The 19,074-nt window shown below is 34.8% G+C and overlaps 2 protein-coding genes across 2 annotated transcripts; one reads left to right on the top strand and one right to left on the bottom strand.

The window, feature by feature from the left end:
• Positions 1 to 4,725: 4,725 nt before the first annotated feature.
• LOC126893005 (uncharacterized) lies at positions 4,726 to 5,103 on the bottom strand. Its single transcript, XM_050662941.1, has one exon. It carries the CDS (start codon positions 5,101 to 5,103, stop codon positions 4,726 to 4,728), a length of 378 nt encoding a protein of 125 aa, XP_050518898.1.
• An 11,335-nt stretch (positions 5,104 to 16,438) lies between these two features.
• Positions 16,439 to 18,619, top strand: LOC126893308 (protein grainyhead-like). The gene is made up of 2 exons (XM_050663341.1): positions 16,439 to 16,659; positions 17,798 to 18,619. The coding sequence occupies exon 2, from the start codon at positions 17,936 to 17,938 to the stop codon at positions 18,602 to 18,604; it is 669 nt and encodes a 222-aa protein (XP_050519298.1). The 5' UTR covers positions 16,439 to 16,659; positions 17,798 to 17,935; the 3' UTR covers positions 18,605 to 18,619.
• Positions 18,620 to 19,074: the final 455 nt, after the last annotated feature.

Genomic DNA, 19,074 nt, shown 5'->3' with positions numbered 1-19,074 from the left:
TACATAGGTTCACAAACGCACATCTAACTTATTTACATAGTCTATCGACTCTGGAGTCGCCATCAGGAAATCCTCTGACCTGCCATGATATAATCTTGTGGGACACTGTTCTGTGATGGTTTGTGGTTGTCCACAGTCACAGAGTGGGGATGGTCGTTTACCCCATTTGTGCATCATGTAACCACATCTGCCGTGTTGGGTTCTGATTCGGTTCAGCATAGACCATGTGTTGCGTGGTAAGTCAAAGCCTGGTGGTTTTTGTGTGATGCAGGGTAAGTTGCTATTTTGTTGTTCCATCCATTCTCGAGTCCATGTTGTCGTTAAACACAGCAACCTTTGCTGTTTTTATTGGTGGTCGTCTGGAGCGTAGACGGTTACCGTTGGCGGCATCTATATCTTGATGGATTGGCAGGTTCTCGTTACCTACTATCTTTCTGTACTCACTAGTGAGTGCGTGTATGCGTCGTAGTTTGGGTGGTGGAATGTGGCTCAGTACTGGGAGCCATTGCGTTGGAGTGGATTTGATAAGTCCAGCAATCATTCTCATTGTATCATTCAATTGGACATCTACTTTGTGTATATGTGGGCTGTTAAACCATGCTGAAGAGCAGTATTCCGCAATTGAGAAGACTAGGCCCAAGGCAGATGATCGCAAGGTGGAAGCCAATGCTCCCCATGTTGTGCCGCACAGCTTCTGGATGATGTTGTTTCTGGATTTAAGTTTTTCCGCTGTTTTTGTCAGATGTTCCTTGAATGATAGGGTTCTGTCAAGAGTCACCCCAAGGTACTTTGGTGTTTTATTGTAGGCGAGTGTGGTGTTTTCGAACTGAATATTAAGTATTCTTCCTGCAAGCTTGTTATTTAGGTGGAAACTGGAAACCTCTCTTTTCGTAGCGTTTGGTTGGAGCCTCCACAACACAAAGACTACTGGAAACGGCAGAGATGAGAGTACTGAGAAGAATTACAGGAAATACACTGAGAGATCGAAAGAGGAGCGAAGATATTAGAAGACAATGTAACGTACAGTGTATAAACGAATGGACACTAAATAGAAAAAAAGAATGGAACAACCACATAACCAGAATGGGGGAGACACGTGTGGTCAAAATAGCACGAGATAAATCACCAATCGGCAGAAGAAGTATCGGCCGAGAAGATGGAGTGGTAACCTTCCATAGAGGTATCAATCCGCCAATGAACTAGCAGAATTGCTTATAAAGAGGAAGAAGAAGAAGAAATATGTATTGTTTGGATAAATAATGTTCTCCAGCTTAGGTAAAGCGCATTTAAATCAGTTCGTTTAAAAATTTTTGGAGGAAGCTGGTTCTCATTATTTGTTAGGGTCGGTTACTTACTTGCCACCAGACAGTCAATATGTGAATAAGTCGATTTAGAGCTCAGATGGTCCTAGACCATATTACATGGAATATTTTGAACATCCATGTTTAAGTTTACATATTTCATCTATGTTTCCTTGACGGATCACTTTGAAAGGGTTTTTACAAATATATTTCTATAATATTGTATTTTGGTGGTTAGCATGTTAGATCACGTAAGCACTGATGATGATTGGTCATCCAATCGAAAACTAGTTCTGTGATTGTGATGTAGCCCTTTTTAGGGATTTTTAAATATATACCTTTTATAAAGGATCTTTGACGTTCGGTTTTTTGTATTACAGTAAAACCTGTGTTAACGGCCACCTGTCAAAACCGGCCACCTGAACTAGCCGGCCAGTTTCAAAGTTCCCCAAACTAAAATTTGTGGACTACAAAACCTGGTATTAGCGGCCACCTTTTTATATCGGCCAATATTTCTGTCATTTTTAGTGGCCGTTATTGACAGGTTTTACTGTATATGGTATACAGCCAACTACAGGAAAACTTTTTCCTTGTGGATACTTACTTGTTTCTTACGCTGAACTGCTACACGAGGGATGTTATAAGAACTTTATTGACACTATCTCTGAACTATCTTGTAATTGATGCCACCATGTATTCAAAAACATTTGTCGACAAACTTGCTTTACACCTTGTCCATTATTATTTAATATATTATATTCAAACGTAAAATTGACTCTAGTCATTTAGATCTATAGTATTTCTTTATTTTTATCAAATGTTACCACATGAGCAGTCAGAAATGACTGTTTTTGTGGTACATTGTAAGAATATTGTCTAAGTTTTTATCTTTGATACAAGGTACTGTAGACTGTAGGTACTGTTACAAGTTGCCTTTATTTTTCCAGCTGATCGTTGGATATTTTGTTCGAACTTTTCACCCTGTGCAAATTATGTCACTCGCAACTGTTTCTTAATATTACATTTCCACCATAAGAGGAAGATGCTATTATTGTGCTAACAGCCGGTGTAATTTTGGCATTCCCTAGCTAGAGTATTAATTTCAGGACTATGAGGTAATTTGATCTTAGAATGGTCCATACCCCGTTTTCCCATTTTCCGGAGCAGCCTCGTCAGTGCCCTAGATATTCTTGGCAGAAAACGTATCTCGGTATATTTCAAATGAGTTCGTATTGTCGTCCTGGGTATTTTTGTTACCCGATTTGGTGGGTTTTTTCTCTTCCATGTAAGTATAAGGGTAAGAACAGAACAAGTGGGTCGCGGTGGAGGTGGAGGTCGAGGTCGATGTCGATATCCATGTAAAACAAACACATTGTAGTGAATGGAAGAGAACAGAGCAGGTAAGTCGCGGTAGAGGTTTAGCGCGATGCCATACAGGAGGTTTACATCGATGCTTTTGAAAATAAAATGAGTTTGTTTTACATGGATGTCTACAAGGATGCTTCCCTGTGATTGCTCCTTTCGAAGCCAAGTTGTCATTACCTGCGCTATCTGAGTGGATATTTTTTATATAATCCCTTTTTTGTATTCAGTTTATTTTTGAATTTCTAAAGTAATTAAATTCAGTAAATTTTTGAAATATGAAGGAGGATTTGCTTATTTACAGCTGACATTTCATCACTATCACCACTGATACAACATCGCAAAAGCACAATCTTTTTGTCATTCAAATTTCATTAAACTACTTCACTTGATAGTGGTTCTAACTCGACTGACAGCGCAGGTGACCTCCTTGCTATGTGCGCAACTTAACTAGTAGCATCCACCGCGACCTACACCACCACCTCGACCCACTTGTTCTGTTCTTACCCTTAGAGTCAGTTTGCTCCTCCTGGGAGTCCGCTGGTGATAAATTTTATGTTTAGATTATTTAATAATTTTCATATTAATCCCGCGAGTACAGGAGAAATATCCGGTCCAGTCCATACCTGCAGCGCTCCCTATATATAAATATAAGGCCGAAAATGAAACAGGGTGCAGCCTGGTTCTCCAACTGAGATGCAGTACAAATACAGCCTTATCTTATGTGTTGGGGATGTAGGTAATGTGGGATGAAGGATGAAGGAAGGATAACCTTTGCTTGGTTGTACTCGTATTTGGTGTAGGATGATACATCTAATAGAGATGTGTCAAGTTACACTAGAATGATTCTATTTGTGTTTACGCTAAATACAACCAGATGGTACAACCATATAAGGGAAGTGGGAAGCGGAAAGAGCATGGCAGATCAGCTGGCATGCTCCCATGTCGAACTCAGAACGTTATGAAACCTCGCATAGTTTTGATTCTTCAAAATAGGGCTTCTCTCTTAGTTTCGAACAAGATAACTTTTACTTTAGATTAACTTCTTTATCTTGTTCTACTCCCTAATTTGCCAGGTTTCGAAGTAAAAACCAATCAAATTAGGTTAGCTGCAACTAATTAATGGAAACTCAGTCAAATTTCGTTCTTTTTACAAATTTTCAAACTTTTTTATTACTTTTCTACTGACACTGAAAATAATTATCAATTTTTGTATCAATAGCTTAATAGGAGAGACTTAAAATACTAACTTTGTTTACAAATTAGATAGCGACTGAAAAAACTACCTTGACATCTGCACTAACTAATTTGCTAATTACTATTAGTCCAAAGAAATGGTTTAAACATATTGAAACATTCTCCCTCTCTAAGATTAATGAATCTTAAAAAAATTTACAACCAATTAAAATGAATCACAAATAACAACCAAATGAATGAAAAATAATGTAATTAATGAAATTTAAATAATTATTTAAATTTTCAATCTTCTTGATTAATTTCCATTGAAAATGGGTGGAAACTTGACTTAATCTGGAACTCTATCGCACTTTCTTAGTCTTCCTTCCACTACGATGACTCCGCTTTCACTCAAAAATGGAATGAATTGATGAAGCATACTTTCAGTGGAGACGGTTCCTTTCTGGAGCAACTGTTTTATTTCTCTAGCAAAACAATCCAGTTGAACTTGTTTCACCCAAAGTAGCTCAGCTCGTTTCACATCAGCAAGGCTCATATTATCTTCTCCAACGTTTTGAATCTTAAATCGAAAAGATCCGATGCAACTTGCTGTTTTCATAATCAGTTTAGTCCACGTTGAATATTTCTTGACATCCGGAACAGGCATTTTCCATAACAGCTCCCTCTCGTGAATGAAGTTGATTATTGCCCATTTCTCAAGTAGACTATCATCAGCGGTTAGTAATGTCGAAATCCTTGGCAATTTATTTTCCTCCGATTTTAGAAAACTGCTTCCATTGAGCCAACGACAAGAAGTTGACATCTTCGTTGAGCCTCTTAAGCGTGTGGCATCATCGGCAACATTTTCCTCGGTGTTGATCCAATTTCACTGATTCAACGTAGAGTAGTCCAGAATAAGGTTTAATCGATTGGTTACATATTGGCTGAATCTTCCCGTTCGTAAAGTCAACCAACACATTACAGTTCTTAAATCAATCCATAGAAAAGAGCTTGCAAAGTTAAGTTCTTGTTCAAAAGCTTTTTCCACATACGCCTTCAACTTGGCTCCTTCAACAGCAGCATCGAGTTCCAATCTTGGTATTGGCATTCTCTCCGCTCTTGCTACTTTTCCATTTCCTGCGATGATTGAAAAACTTAAGCTCCTTCTCGCATGACCTCGTACATAAGCCACAGCTGCAAACGCTTCTTCGCTAGCATGACAAAAGCAAACTATGTGAAGTTGGAGTTCTCGATTACGATTCATTTCACGATACACAAGCGTCTAGGCTGTGGTCGATCTTCTTTTCTCAGTTCAACTTGGTGAATCATCTGCTTCATGTCTCCAGAAATAGCAAATCCATGTCTTCGGAACCTCATCAGAACAGCAAAACATCCTGGTTGAACAACCTTAGAACCTGGTCGAATATAACATCTGTACAGCTTTCCCACGTTGCTGCAGATATGATAAGGATTGCCATGATGATCGCCAACATTCGTTCTCGGATAGGCACATCAAGAAGAAGAAGAAGAAGAAGAACATCGACTCAAATATAGAAAGTAAAATAGTGTAAAAATAAAGGAAACGCTTTATCTTAAGCTGTCCGCACATAGGTCGATCGAAGACAAGTCTCGAAGTTCGCGCGTCTTGCTCGTCTTGTACGAACCCTGCGGCACAAATGATTGCTCTCTGCACACTAGTCGATTCGGTCTGCTCACATCTTCCAACTAGGAAGAACGAAATTTTTATAATATCAACCAAAACAACTATTTCGATCTGTGAAAAGTACGGTATTGCTACACTTTTAGTATAATTTGTATACAATGAGCATTATACAATTAAGGGTATTTCTCTACTTCCCCAAAAAATTTTATAATAAACACCTAGAAACAGAAGTTCAATATTTTCAGAATTTTATATTATAAACAATATATTTCCACAAAGGTACTAGTACCTACTGCAATCAACGAACATAACATTCACTGATCTTAAAAAAACTAAAATTTAATTTAGCGCAAAAATCAACAAAAAACGAAGGAAACAAATAAAATAAACTTGGAAACGTACGTCTCACTCGAACTTTCTCGTACGCTACGGATCGCAAGGGACGAGAGTCGTACAAGACGAAGAGATTTGCAATCCTAAACGCCCCGTCTACGTAGCTCAATGCAACAACGAAGGAACTTGAGTGGAGGGGAGAGATCTACGCGACTGGAATCGAGTCGATTACTTCGAGCGTCGCCCCATGTGCGGATGGTCTTAATGTTCAAAACAAAGTTTACTTAAAACATTAATGAAATGGTTCGAAAAATAATAATCTAATCTAAGAAATGTTAACCGAATATAATAACGTCAAACCAACAAACTAAATTAATAATATGGAAATCTATAATACACTAAAATTACATATACTTACGGTACTATGGGACGAAAAAATACTTCAAACTCACAATAAGAATATTATAAACTATATTCATTGAAAGAATAGCGGCTCATAAGGCCAACGACAAATATTTTGGGCCGGACGATTTTCCACATGGCAGCCTTAGAAAAACTTCTCCTTCTTCTTTCTCGAAACTCCTTATCCCCCTCAGGGGAGTCGGAGGTATTATTCATCCTCTATCCATATCTTCCATTTCTTGCGGTCCTTTGCTAACTCTTTCATTTGTTAAAGTGTTTTTCCCTTTTCCTGTCCAATTTCTATAATCTGATCGATCCATCTTTTCCTTGGCCTCCCTTTCCTTCTTTTACCATATCTTTTTGATTCCATCACCTGATTTGGTAGTCTTCCTTGGTCCATTCTGTTAATGTGTCCATACCATTTTAATTTTCTTTTTTGGATCTTTTTTATTATCGATTCCTGTTTCAGTCTTTGTCTGATATCCTCATTTCTTATTCTGTCCAATTTCGTTTTTCCTGTTATTTTTCTCAGCTGCTTCATTTCCGCTGCGTTTATTGTACTGTCTATTTTTGCATTGTTTACCCATGTCTCACTTGCATATATTAAAGTTGGTACAGATATTGCATTGTATACCTTCAGTTTTATTTCTTTATCTATTTCTTTCTTTCCAATTATTGTTCTGAAGCTATTTTCTTGTGGCATTTTTACAATTTTAACTATTTATAATGGGAAATAAGCCACAATATTATTAAAAAATGATTTTTATTGACGTTTCGACGCCCAAATCGGGTGCCGTTGTCAACTCATAAATATTGGCAATATCATTTTAAAGTCTTCTACTTTAAAATGTATCATATGTATCTGAATTGCCGATATAAATGAGTCAAATTAAATAAATTATAAGAAGAATTTTTTTACTAAGCAACAACATTTTTGTTTATGTTAATAGTATTTTGTATTTTGACAACGGCACCCGATTTGGGCGTCGAAACGTCAATAAAAATCATTTTTTAATAATATTGTGGCTTATTTCCCATTATAAATAGTTAAAATTTCCAAATATTGTTTTATTTAGTGCATAGTAGATCTTATTTGCTTTTTTCGTCTTAAATGAGATTTCTTGATCTAGCTTTCCATCCTCTGATATTATTACTCCCTGGTATTCAAACGTTAAGACTGTTTCTATTATTTCGTTTTTGCACCTAAATATCATCTGGTTTATTTCTTCCCCTTTCTTTTAGGTTACTATCATGGTCTTCGTTTTCTTTACATTTACCTCCATTTTCAAATTTTCTATTTCTTCCACCCAGATATAGATTAATTTTTGCATTTTCTTTTTATGGTCTGCTATTATTACTAGGTCATCTGACTATATAGTAATCCGTCCATTCCCCACTGGTACTAAATTCCTATACCCTACTGTTGACTGTAATTGCCTTGAACTTCTTTTAGCGCTCTTTATTACTCTATCCATTACTAATATAAATAAAACTGGGCTGAGACTGTCCACTTGTTTTATTCCTCTCCTTGGGTTTATTATTGGCGATCTGTTTCCATATATTTGTACTTTAGCGAGTACGTTTCTATATGTACCTTTTACCACACTTACTATCTTTTGCGGGATTTGCAGGTCTTCCGTTACTGACCATATTACTTCTCTATTTATAGAATCAAAAGCAGCTTTAATATCTATAACCGTAATTATGTCTTCTCCTATTTCGTTTTTCCTTTCAATTATATTATACAGGGTGTCCAGAAACTCTACCGACAAACGAAGACAGAAGATTCTCCAGACAATTCTAAGACAATTTAACTCAATTCACTTAGTCCGAAAATGCTTCCTGAGGGAGCTAGAGCTCTTTGAAGATGGCGTCTTGTAATGAGTTTTTCTTAAATACCTCCAGAACGCTTCTGTTTAGAAAAACAAAAATTGGTACGCGTATTTATCTTCTAGAGATAAATCTACTCCATCCATTGCAAATTTTTAGTACCGATCATAGGCGTCCGTTTTGGGTAGGGTAACGGTTATTTTATCGCATAACTTTTTTGTCTTAAATTCTTAAGCATTTTTGACTCTGAATTATTAAATTATGAGGTATTCTAGTACTAAAAGGTACTCTTGTTTTAAGTCGATAGGATACACAGTTTTCTAGAAAAATCGATTTGAAAATTTTTCGTTCTTTGAATTTCAAAAAAAAAATTTCAGAAAAAAACCTATTTAGAAAGACGAAAACTGGTACATTTATTTATATTCCAGAGATGAATAGATTTCATTAATTGCGAATTTCTAGTACCGGTCATATGCGTTCGTTTTGGGTAGGTCAACAGTTATTTTATAGCATAACTTTTTTGTCTTTAATTTTTAAGCATTTTTGACACTAGATTATTAAATTATGAGGTATTCGAGTACTTAAAGTTACTCTTTCTTTAAGTTAGTAAAATACAACGTTTTTTTTTGAAAATTTTTTTCAATTTTTTTTTCAAATTCCAAAAACGAAAAACTTCAAATCGATTTTTCTAGAAAACGGTGTATCCTATCGACTTAAAGCAAGAGTACCTTTTAGTACTAAAATAGCTCACAATTTAATAATCCAGTATCAAAAATGCTTAAAAGTTAAAGACAAAGAAGTTATGCGATAAAATAACCGTTGCCCTACCCAAAACGGACGCCTATGACCGATACTAGAAATTCACAATGGATGGAATCGATTCATTTCTGCAAAGTAAATATCCATATCAATTTTCGTTTTTCTCAATAGAAGCGTTTTGGAGGCATTTAAGAAAAACTAATTACATGACGCCATCTTCAAAGAGCTCTAGCTCCCGTAGGAAGCATTTTCGGACTAGATGAATTGGGTTTAATTGTCTTAAAATTATCTGAGAAATCTCCTGTCTTCGTTTGTCGGTAGAGTTTCTGGACACCCTGTATATTATCTGTTTTTCCTCTTTCCTTCCTAAAAGCCGCTTGTTCTTCTTCTAGTTTTCCTTCCAGTTCTTTCCTGAGCTTCCTTTCTATTATCCCGGTGTAGACTTTATATGCCACCCGTGTTGAGCTGCCCCCCCCCCCCCACTTGCAAAAATTAAAAAACAAATAGCCCTGATTTATGAGCTATTTATGAGCTCTCATATTCCGCAAACTAAAAATTTTGAGCTCGTTCCACTGAGCAGGAATTTAATACTTTAGTGGGGGGGGGGGGGCTGAGTCAGCCCCCCCCCACTACTTAAAAATAGGAATATTGAATCGGTTTTTGCGGCAGAATTACGAGCTATTTATGAGCTCTTGAAATTATATAGTTTCGATTTTTGAGCTCATCCCCTTCACCCCCAAACAACCCTTTAATTGATTTAACTTAAGAGAAAAATGCTGAGAAAACTTAAAATATATCGCATTGCAGATATAATTCCTATATCGTATATACTCTAAGAATAAACTATTAAATCACGTGCATTTCGATTATTGAGCTACAACCCCTTCGCAAGAAAACCACCCTATCTTCCCGGCTTAAGAGAAAGTTGTACTTAAAATGCATTCAATTAATTATTTGGCGACTACATATCATTTAATAATTTATAAGCTCCCAAGTTACGCGCATCTAAATCAGTAAATTGCAATTTATTTTGTATAGTGCAGTCACTGAAAGTAAAAATCAACGATTACCTTCAATTTCGGTGAACCTTCATCGATTTTCACGAAAATTGGTAAGTGGTTAGAGGATACCTCAAGAAGCAAAGGTGACATAGTACCACCTTGCGCCTTTACCCTGAGGGTGGATACCGCCCCTTCTCGGGGGTGAAAATTATTTTATAAAAATAACTGCACAAATCTATAAAGGAACAAATTATAAGCAATATTTATTATATAAAGTTATTAAAATAAGTCAATACTTTTTAAGTTATTAAACATCAAAAATTTTAATTATTCGTGAAAAGAAATGCATGTTTTGAAGCGGTTTTTCGTAAATCACTGAAAAACTGTAAGTTGTTACAAAAAAGTTAATAGTAGTTTAATTCGTATAGCTTATATTCTAAGAATAAATTCTTAAATCACGCGCCTTTCGATTATTGAGCTACAACCCCTTCGCAAGAAAACCGTCCAATATTCCCGGCTTAAGAGAGAGTACTTAAAATAATTTAAATTAATTATTTGGCAACTAGATATAAGTTAATAATTTATGAGCTCGCAAAATATACGCATCTCAATTATTTAATTGCCCTTTTCTTTCTATAGTGCAGTCACTGAAGGTAAAAATCAACTATATCTTCGATTTCGGTAAATCTCCATTCATTTTCACGAAAATTGGTGAGCGGATTTTGATGCCATCAACTTTTTCTGGAGCTTATTTTTGATAGGTATTTCTAAGTACTTTGACAAGTATTTAGTACCTAAGTGTAATAAAATGCATCTCTTTCCCGTTATTTAAGCTTCAATCCTTAGATTTGAACAGTCGCAGAAAAAAATATAAATTTAAATACCAATAACTTACTTTAAATTAACATTAAAGGGTTTTTCAAGTAAGCAATTTATTATATTTTTTATTATCTTCAATTTTAGTGATAAAAACTGTTTTGTAGAAACTTACAGTTTTTGAGTTGTTTATGAAAAATCGCTTTAAAGCATGTATTTTCTTTCACAAAAATTAAAATATTTGATCTTTAATAACTCAAAAAGTATTGATTTATTTTAATCACATTATATAAAAAATTTTGCTTACAATTTGTCCCTCTCTCGATTTGTGGGGTTATTTTTAATAAAGTAATTTTCACCCCAGAGAAGGGGTGACATATACCCCAGGTTAAAACCCCAAGTTCTTATTGTCAATTCGTGAAAATAAATGGAGATTTACCGAAATCGAAGGTCATAGTTGATTTTTACCTTCAGTGACTGCACTATAGAAAGAAAATGGCAATTCAATAATTGAGATGCGTATATTTTGCAAGCTCATAAATTATTAAACGATATGTAGTCGCCAAATAATTTATTTAAATTATTTTATGTACAACTCTCTCTTAAGCCGGGAATATGGGTTGGTTTTCTTTCGAAGGGGTTGTAGCTCTATAATCGAAAGGCGCGTGATTTAAGAGTTTATTCTTAGAATATAAGCTCTACGAATTAAACTACTATTAACTTTATTGTAAAAACTTACAGTTTTTAAGTGATTTACGAAAAACCGCTTCATAACATGCATTTTTTTCACGAATAATTAAAATATTTGATCTTTAATAACTTAAAAAGTATTGACTTATTTTATTAACTTTATATAATAAATTTTGCTTTTAATGTGTTATTTTATTGATTTGTGCAGTTATTTTTTATAAAATAATTTTCACCCCCGAGACGGGGCAGTAACCACCATCAGGGTAAAGACGCAAGGTGGTACCATGTCACCTTTGTTTCTTGACGTATCCTCTAACCACTGACCAATTTTCGTGAAAATCGATGAAGGTTCACCGAAATTGAAGGTAATTGTTGATTTTTACCTTCAGTGACTGCACTATACAAAATAAATTGCAATTTACTGATCTAAATGCCCGTAATTTGGAAGCTTAGATATAAATCATTAAATGATATGTAGTCGCCAAATAATTAGTTTAATGCATTTTAAGTACAACTTTCTCTTAAGCCGGGAAGATAGGGTGATTTTCTTGCGAAGGGGTTGTAGCTCAATAATCGAAATGCACGCGATTTAATAGTTTATTTTTAGAGTAGATAAGCTATAGGAATTATATCCCCAATACGATATAGTTTAAGTTTTCTCAGCATTTTTCTCTTAAGTTAAATCAATTAAAGGGTTGATTGGGGGTGAAAGGGATGAGCTCAAAAATCGAAACTATATAATTTCAAGAGCTCATAAATAGCTCGTAATTCTGCCGCAAAAACCGATTCAATATTCCTATTTTTAAGTAGTGGGGGGGGGCTGACTCAGCCCCCCCCACTAAAGTATTAAATTCCTGCTCAGTGGAACGAGCTCAAAATTTTTAGTTTGCGGAATATGAGAGCTCATAAATAGCTCATAAATCAGGGCTATTTGTTTTTTGATTTTTGCAAGTGGGGGGGGGGGCAGCTCAACACGGGTTTATATGCCACTGATGATAAGCATATAGCCCTATAGTTATCACATTCCACTTCATCTCCTTTCTTGTGTATTGGTATTAATAAATTTTCTTCCCAGTCTTTCAGTATCGTTTCTGTTCTCCATGCTTCCCTCATTTTTTCCAGTAGCCAAAGTTTGCCTCGTTCTCCCACGTACTTCATCATCTCCGGATCTATGTCATCGGCACCTCCCGCTTTTCCAATCTTTATTCTTGCCAATCCTTCTTCAATATCTTTGATATGAATTTCATAGAAAAACAACAAACAAAAAAGTTGTTTAAAATAATAGAGGAAGAAATTAGGAGATACTAAATACGAGACAGAGTAGGGTGGGAAAACTTTTTTTAGTAAGGGCCACAAAATATTTTTGGTCTATTACCGAAGGCCGCAATATTTGTTATCTTAACATGTTCGAATTTTTAACTTTTTACGGAGGGGGGGGGGGCATGGTTAAATTATATAAACATATTCATTAAAAAAAAATTCAAGACCAAATATTGGAAAATTTGCCACCGTTTTATTTTTCAATATTTTACAGGCAGCTCTAAGAAAAAAAGGCTTTTGCAGTAGAACTCGTCAATGGATCATATTGAAACAAAAAATTCAAAAATATTTTATTAGCTTATGAGTTTCTCGAGGTAACGCTGTTGAGTATTTTAGTTTTAACGATTTTTGAGTTTTTGATATCACTCAAAATACCAGTCAAAATAAGGAGATTTTTGTAAAAAAGGGTGAAAATCAACATATATATTATTGTTAACCAAAACATATCTCGAGAGAGTTACCTCACGAAAATCTATGAAAAATTGCAGGTGGATCTGTCAAGTAGGTAGTTTTTTGAGTTACAATGTCCACCGCCTTTGCAAAAAGCAGTTTTGAGAAAAACGCGTTTGATTTGACAAATGGTTATTTGACAAATTGGTTATTTCAATTTGTTTTTTGCCTTTCAAATCGTAAAGTAATGCATGCCGAAATATTTTTGAATCGTAGAGTAATTTACAAAAGAGACGGGAACAGCTGTTGAACGTTTCTCACTACGCTCAAGCTACTGCAAAGCGAGTCGAAGGTAGGGATATTAAACATGCTTAACTTCCGGTAATTTTACTCCGATCAAGCTGAAAATTTTAGAGAGTATTCTTGAAGTTTATTTATTTATTTATTTTTTATGTATTTTCATTTAAAATAATAAAAAAAAATCGAAAATTTCAAACAAAATTTTTTTTCAAACTATTAAATTAAATAATATAAAAATATGCACGATGATTTAATCCTATTGAACGAATAATATAATTAACAATATTAGTTATAATTGAAATGACGTTGGCGTTGACTAAGTACTTGCAAAACATTTTTGCACAATACCTGCTCATGGATTAAGCAGTGAAAAATAATAACTAATGTTCTGAAAATTGTTCATGGACGTAATCTTTAAGTTTTCTCAACATTACAATATTTGCTCCTCTTAAATATGGTGCTCCGTCAGTTGTTACACTTACTAGGTTACAGCGGTAATTTAAAGTTTTCCAAACAGTTCCAGACTACTTCAAAAATATCGTTTCCATTAATTTGTTGAAATTTCATGGATTTCATTCAGGGAGACGACAAAACTCTGCCGGAAACCCAAATAATTGCCTGGGTTATGTTGAAAATTTGCGGAAAAATCACCACCTGCGAAATTGTTAATTAATAGCTGCATTATCTTTGCCCACCCCTGATCTATATTATGTACCTATGTAGAAATATCTAATAACATACACAATGTAAAACGAACTGAATAGGGTTACGTTTCTGACGTATTGTTGAAATCACTTTTAAATTCTGATTCATATCTCTAAGGAAAAGAAAAATAATACAATGGTAGAAAATACAAGAACATAATATGTATAAATGATATATGAGAACTATATTGTAATAGGTAATGTTTTATTTTACTGTTGAGTTTAAATTTTGATAATACATATAATATATTATTCCAAGAAATGGAAGACAACGCAATGTAAGAAATCGAAAGAAGTATATTTTTAGCATTACGTTAAATAAAAAAAGTGAAAAAAACATTTTTAAGAAACGCTTTTCTTTAGTTACGAGTGACCAAAATTAAAAATATTAAAAAAAACCAACCAAAAAGCAAAAAATAAAAAAAAAATTAAAAAAATCTAACACATTCGTCAAAGAAAAGCGTGGCGCGTCTTCACGAATAAACGGTTTTCGCCCCACGCTTTTCTTTAACGAATGTGTTAGATTTTTTTTATTTTTTGCTTTTTGGTTGATTTTTTTTTTTAATATTTTTAATTTTGGTCACTCGTAACTAAAGAAAAGCGTTTCTTAAAAATGTTTTTTTCACTTTTTTTATTTTTTACTTTTTAGTCTTACGCTTTTCAAACATTAAAATATATCGTCATGTTTATTAAAATATGTATAAAACATATGATGTACTAACATGAAAAGTAGTCGAAATCGGCAAAAAATTTGAAACTATTGTTTATTTATGAAGCATAACGTAAACAATTAACGTAAGATGTGAAATTATGTATAGTTTATATCATTAGCTACAATCCGTAAAAGTTTCAAGTTTTTACATTGTAAAAACAAGAGAATTTAAGCATTTTCCATTAAAATCGTTTTTTTTTATTTAAACAATTAATAAACATAAAAAAATTCGTGTATTGTTCCCGCGAATGCATATGTCTGCAAATTTTCATTCATTTGCATTGAAGAAAAAGCAGTCAAATTAACGTCTAAAGATTTGACGCAACCTATTGAACTAAATAAAAGCGTTTAAAAAACAAGAAACTTCATGAAATAATACTATATACGAATTAGATATAAATAATTTAATATTTAAATGAGCATAAGTTTTTGATAAATTTTAAGTATACATCAGATAAAATCAAAAGGAATTCAGTAGATATTTCAGGTGTTTACTGTCTTCTGTATTTTAAATATTATTTATGGTTTTGTTTTCTTTTGAAGTTTCCCATCAAAGAATCGAGGATGCAGCAACAACGTTGCCAGATCGATTCAACCATCTATATAGATTAATATAGATATTACCGAAAATATAACTCAACCTAATATTTTAGAAAGCTCATAATAGCTTATATTCACTCGAATAATTGATAGCTAGCTTATTTTAGAAATAATTTACCACTTAATAAACTAATAAAAGGCAGTACGCTCTATCACCTATCAACCAAAACAAGCAAAAATTTATTATAAGTATTACAAAATGAACAATAAAATGCTATTCACGTTTACTGAATACTTAAATACGTAACTATTGTCATATAATGTATAAAAGATAATCAGTTACGGCTTTTAAACATCTCCACAACCCTACTGTCAAAGAACGCACATCAGGTGTTCCCAATTTTTTAAAAATCTCAAAGGTCCTTTAAAAATCTTCCAGCCAGGCATCTACGTCAATGGCGAGTCAAGTTTCACGCAGGTGATTATGTCGCCGTCTTCTTCTCAACCACGGGTGATATACCTAAGCAGCATGGTTGCCAAGTGTTAAAAAACATTCTTTTCTTACTCATACAATAGTATACATATAGAATCCGTGTTAAATTTTAAATCAAACACGGTATACATGAGCCTTAATTGAGAGTGTTGAATTTTTGTTGAATGATTATTTCAGTATTTTTCTTTTGACTAAAATTATGGTAAGTAAATGTTGGCTGAAAGTTATTTTCTGTGAAATGCGTGAAAAGATGGGAGATGTGGTGGTCGCGCAATGGCAACCATGATGTGAGTCCGAGTTGATGCTGCCATCGCGCAGAGATGAGAAGAAGTTAAGCGAACAAAACTCCCACGTATTCTGTGGAGACTGAGAACATGGTGCGCTAGAGAAAAACAAGAGTGAGAGGGATAATTGGTTGGAGTGAGAGGTAGGGAGTATCGGTCTGGCGGAATGATCGACCCGCGGAGGCCTGGCGGCTGAACACTACTCTGAACGCGACGCACGACCTCGGAATCGATCGAAGACGCGCTTCTTTATTCTTTCTCTCATCACGTTGTGGATATATCAAAGGACAGAAAACAAAAGGTGCGCGATCGACGTAAAATCGTTCCTGCGATCAACATTGAGCGGCCGCAACTAACAGTCAGTAGAGTATTAGTTCGAAACACCTGTAGACGCTAGTATGTAATTGAATATAGATTTCTGGTCAATACTGAGGAATGCATGTTATCAGAGAGTGGTGGGCATGAATCTGTCGGGCAGTGTGTCCGTGTGGTGTAGTGCGGGCCCCATCAATATGTCTCTTTCGCCCTTGTGAATGACCGGCCAAACAAAGGGATTATATTTACTGCGATTCTTCAATTATAGGTAAAAACAAACACCTATTTCGCATGTTTATAGTCTGCTAAACATTAATGAACTTACTCTCTTAACTGACACTTTCTTTGCTTTTTAAACCATCATAAAAACAAATGCTCCTGCAGCTATGTCACAAAAACAACAAACTAGTCCACTGTCACCTGATACACACCGGCCGGGCCGCAAGCATGTTCACTCACACCTAGTTGTTTTCAATATTGAATGATTACAATAATACCTGTTATTGGAGAACTGGCAGACCTGTTCATCAACTATTGCTGACTCTTAATCTTGAATGGCGCTCGTTACGCCCCTACTAGTTTACCTGCTTGAATACTCGTATCTGCACTTGCACTCTCATCAATTTTTAAATTTAGGCGCCGCTTCTCTACAAGTATGATTAGAAATCAATTTTTGAAAATATGCTAATTAGAAACAACCTTGAATGTCACTTGCTGTTTACGCCATGCTTTTTCTTATAAACCTTTTCATTTTACATATTGACAACACGCCCATAATGTCCAATTATGTGCGTCAGTGACCAATCAAAAGGAATATCCGATACAGAACCAATCCCGGCCAACTGCCTGTACTTGAATTCCCAATTAGCCTGCTCATACTCAGAATATAAACGATTTAATAAACTTCTATATCAATATATTAAATACCAAAGAGTACACCCAACATCATCAATTAACTATTAAAAAATCTTTTCTATCCTTTTAAAAAACAGAACCCGTTATTTTTGTGATTCTGTTTACTATTTACATAGGGAAATCCCTTGTCTAGGTAAGTTGATTGCTACCGGGAGATCTCACACGTTTCTCGATCCCTAGTAAATGCATTCTCCCATATGGCAGTCAAACCTGTCCCGAGTTCGGCACGTGGAGGTTCCGGTTTATTGCCGTCTACTCAAAAGCCGGAATATTATTCCTCATGAAACCTGCTAGACGCGAAACCGGCCCAGCTTTTCTCTTTAACCAGACTTTTTTGGATCTGAAATAATAGTGTTGATCTAAACCGGTACCAGTAGTAAAAGATGAATCGTTTGTAGTAAAGATCATCCTCCACGTGCCTTTTATGACCTGATTTATTATTAGCGCTACTCACTCATGCATTTAGTACTTTTATTTTTCTTTCTTTTCAGATTAACCACTGCTCTAAAACAAATAAAAATATTACATCGATAACTTCATTTTGTTAGCCATAGTTGTGCCATAATTTGAGTTTATACGTAAACAAGTGCAATAAATTGATATCTGTGATAAAAACTATCAATGCCATAATGACTCGTCGACAAATTGATGATTTGTCCTCTAGTTCTTCGCCATCAGTGGAAACGGATCATGGAATGATGTCTCCACTGCCTCCCCAAGCTTCTCCTGCCAACAGATCTCCCATAGGGGATGATCGCGGTTCACCAGCCATGTTGGCAACTATGACGCCGGTCAATGTCATGGAGCTCAAAAAGGAGATGGAAGAAGAAAGTGCCATGGGGAGACCCCCTTTATACACTCAGGTAAAAACAGAAGTCTTGTATGAAAAAGATGACGATATTTATGCTCAAGGGATTGCTGATAAGAACGATACTCCGATAGACTTAATATACGAGGATGGTAATAAAACTGTTATTTACACAACAGCCCCAGACCAGAAAGGACTAGAAATTTATTCCGCGGATAATTCGGGAGAAATAACTATAAACAATATAAGTGCGCACCAAATTCATGGTCAACCAATATCAGATGTCTTGATTGATAGTGGTACAAACGCTATGGTAAACTCAAGTGGGGAGACTGTCGGCAGTCCTCCAGGAACAGTTTCAGTTGTTCTTCAAGGAAACGGCCAAGGACTTCTACAATATCCTCAAGCACAAGTACCTGGTACCACAGTTTTAGTACTCTCAGAGCTGGTAGATGACGTAGGAGTTGTTCCAGTAGTAGGACTAAGGTAAGTCTTTGTTTACTGTTTACTTCTTGTTACATATTTAATAGTTGATAGGATAAAAACCATCGGATGCTAATTTGAGGTTACTACAGTCAGAAAAATGAAAGAATACCCATGAACGATCACATCAATCACATATTATTCAGATTATTAATAATCTATCTCTCTCGTTTGTTATTTATGAAAAAAAACAGCAAATACAAAACATGTGATTGATGTGATCGTTTATGGGTATTCTTTCATTTTTCCGACTGTAGTAAGAGTTAAAATAATAAATTAGAGTTTTCTACGTCTTTTGTTTACTTTTAGGAATAACTATTGTAAAGTCTATTATTTAAATAAAAAAGGACGTTAATAGCAAAATAACCTACATGTTTATTAATAAAAAAAAATCAATTAGCATATAATACAATGTTGCAACATCTGTATACGGGACGTTCAATTAAATAAATGCTAGTAATATGTCACAAACAGATT

Source organism: Diabrotica virgifera, chromosome 10 (assembly GCF_917563875.1).
Source record: "Diabrotica virgifera virgifera chromosome 10, PGI_DIABVI_V3a".
Classification (NCBI taxonomy): Eukaryota; Metazoa; Arthropoda; class Insecta; order Coleoptera; family Chrysomelidae; genus Diabrotica; species Diabrotica virgifera.
The sequence above is the reverse complement of the archived record's forward strand: the minus strand, read 5'-3'. Positions and strand labels throughout refer to the sequence as shown.

Bases quoted from the DNA above. Each gene is read 5' to 3' on its own strand.
- LOC126893005 (XM_050662941.1), bottom strand. From the start codon at position 5,103: ATGAATCGTAATCGAGAACTCCAACTTCACATAGTTTGCTTTTGTCAT.
- LOC126893308 (XM_050663341.1), top strand. From the start codon at position 17,936: ATGACTCGTCGACAAATTGATGATTTGTCCTCTAGTTCTTCGCCATCA.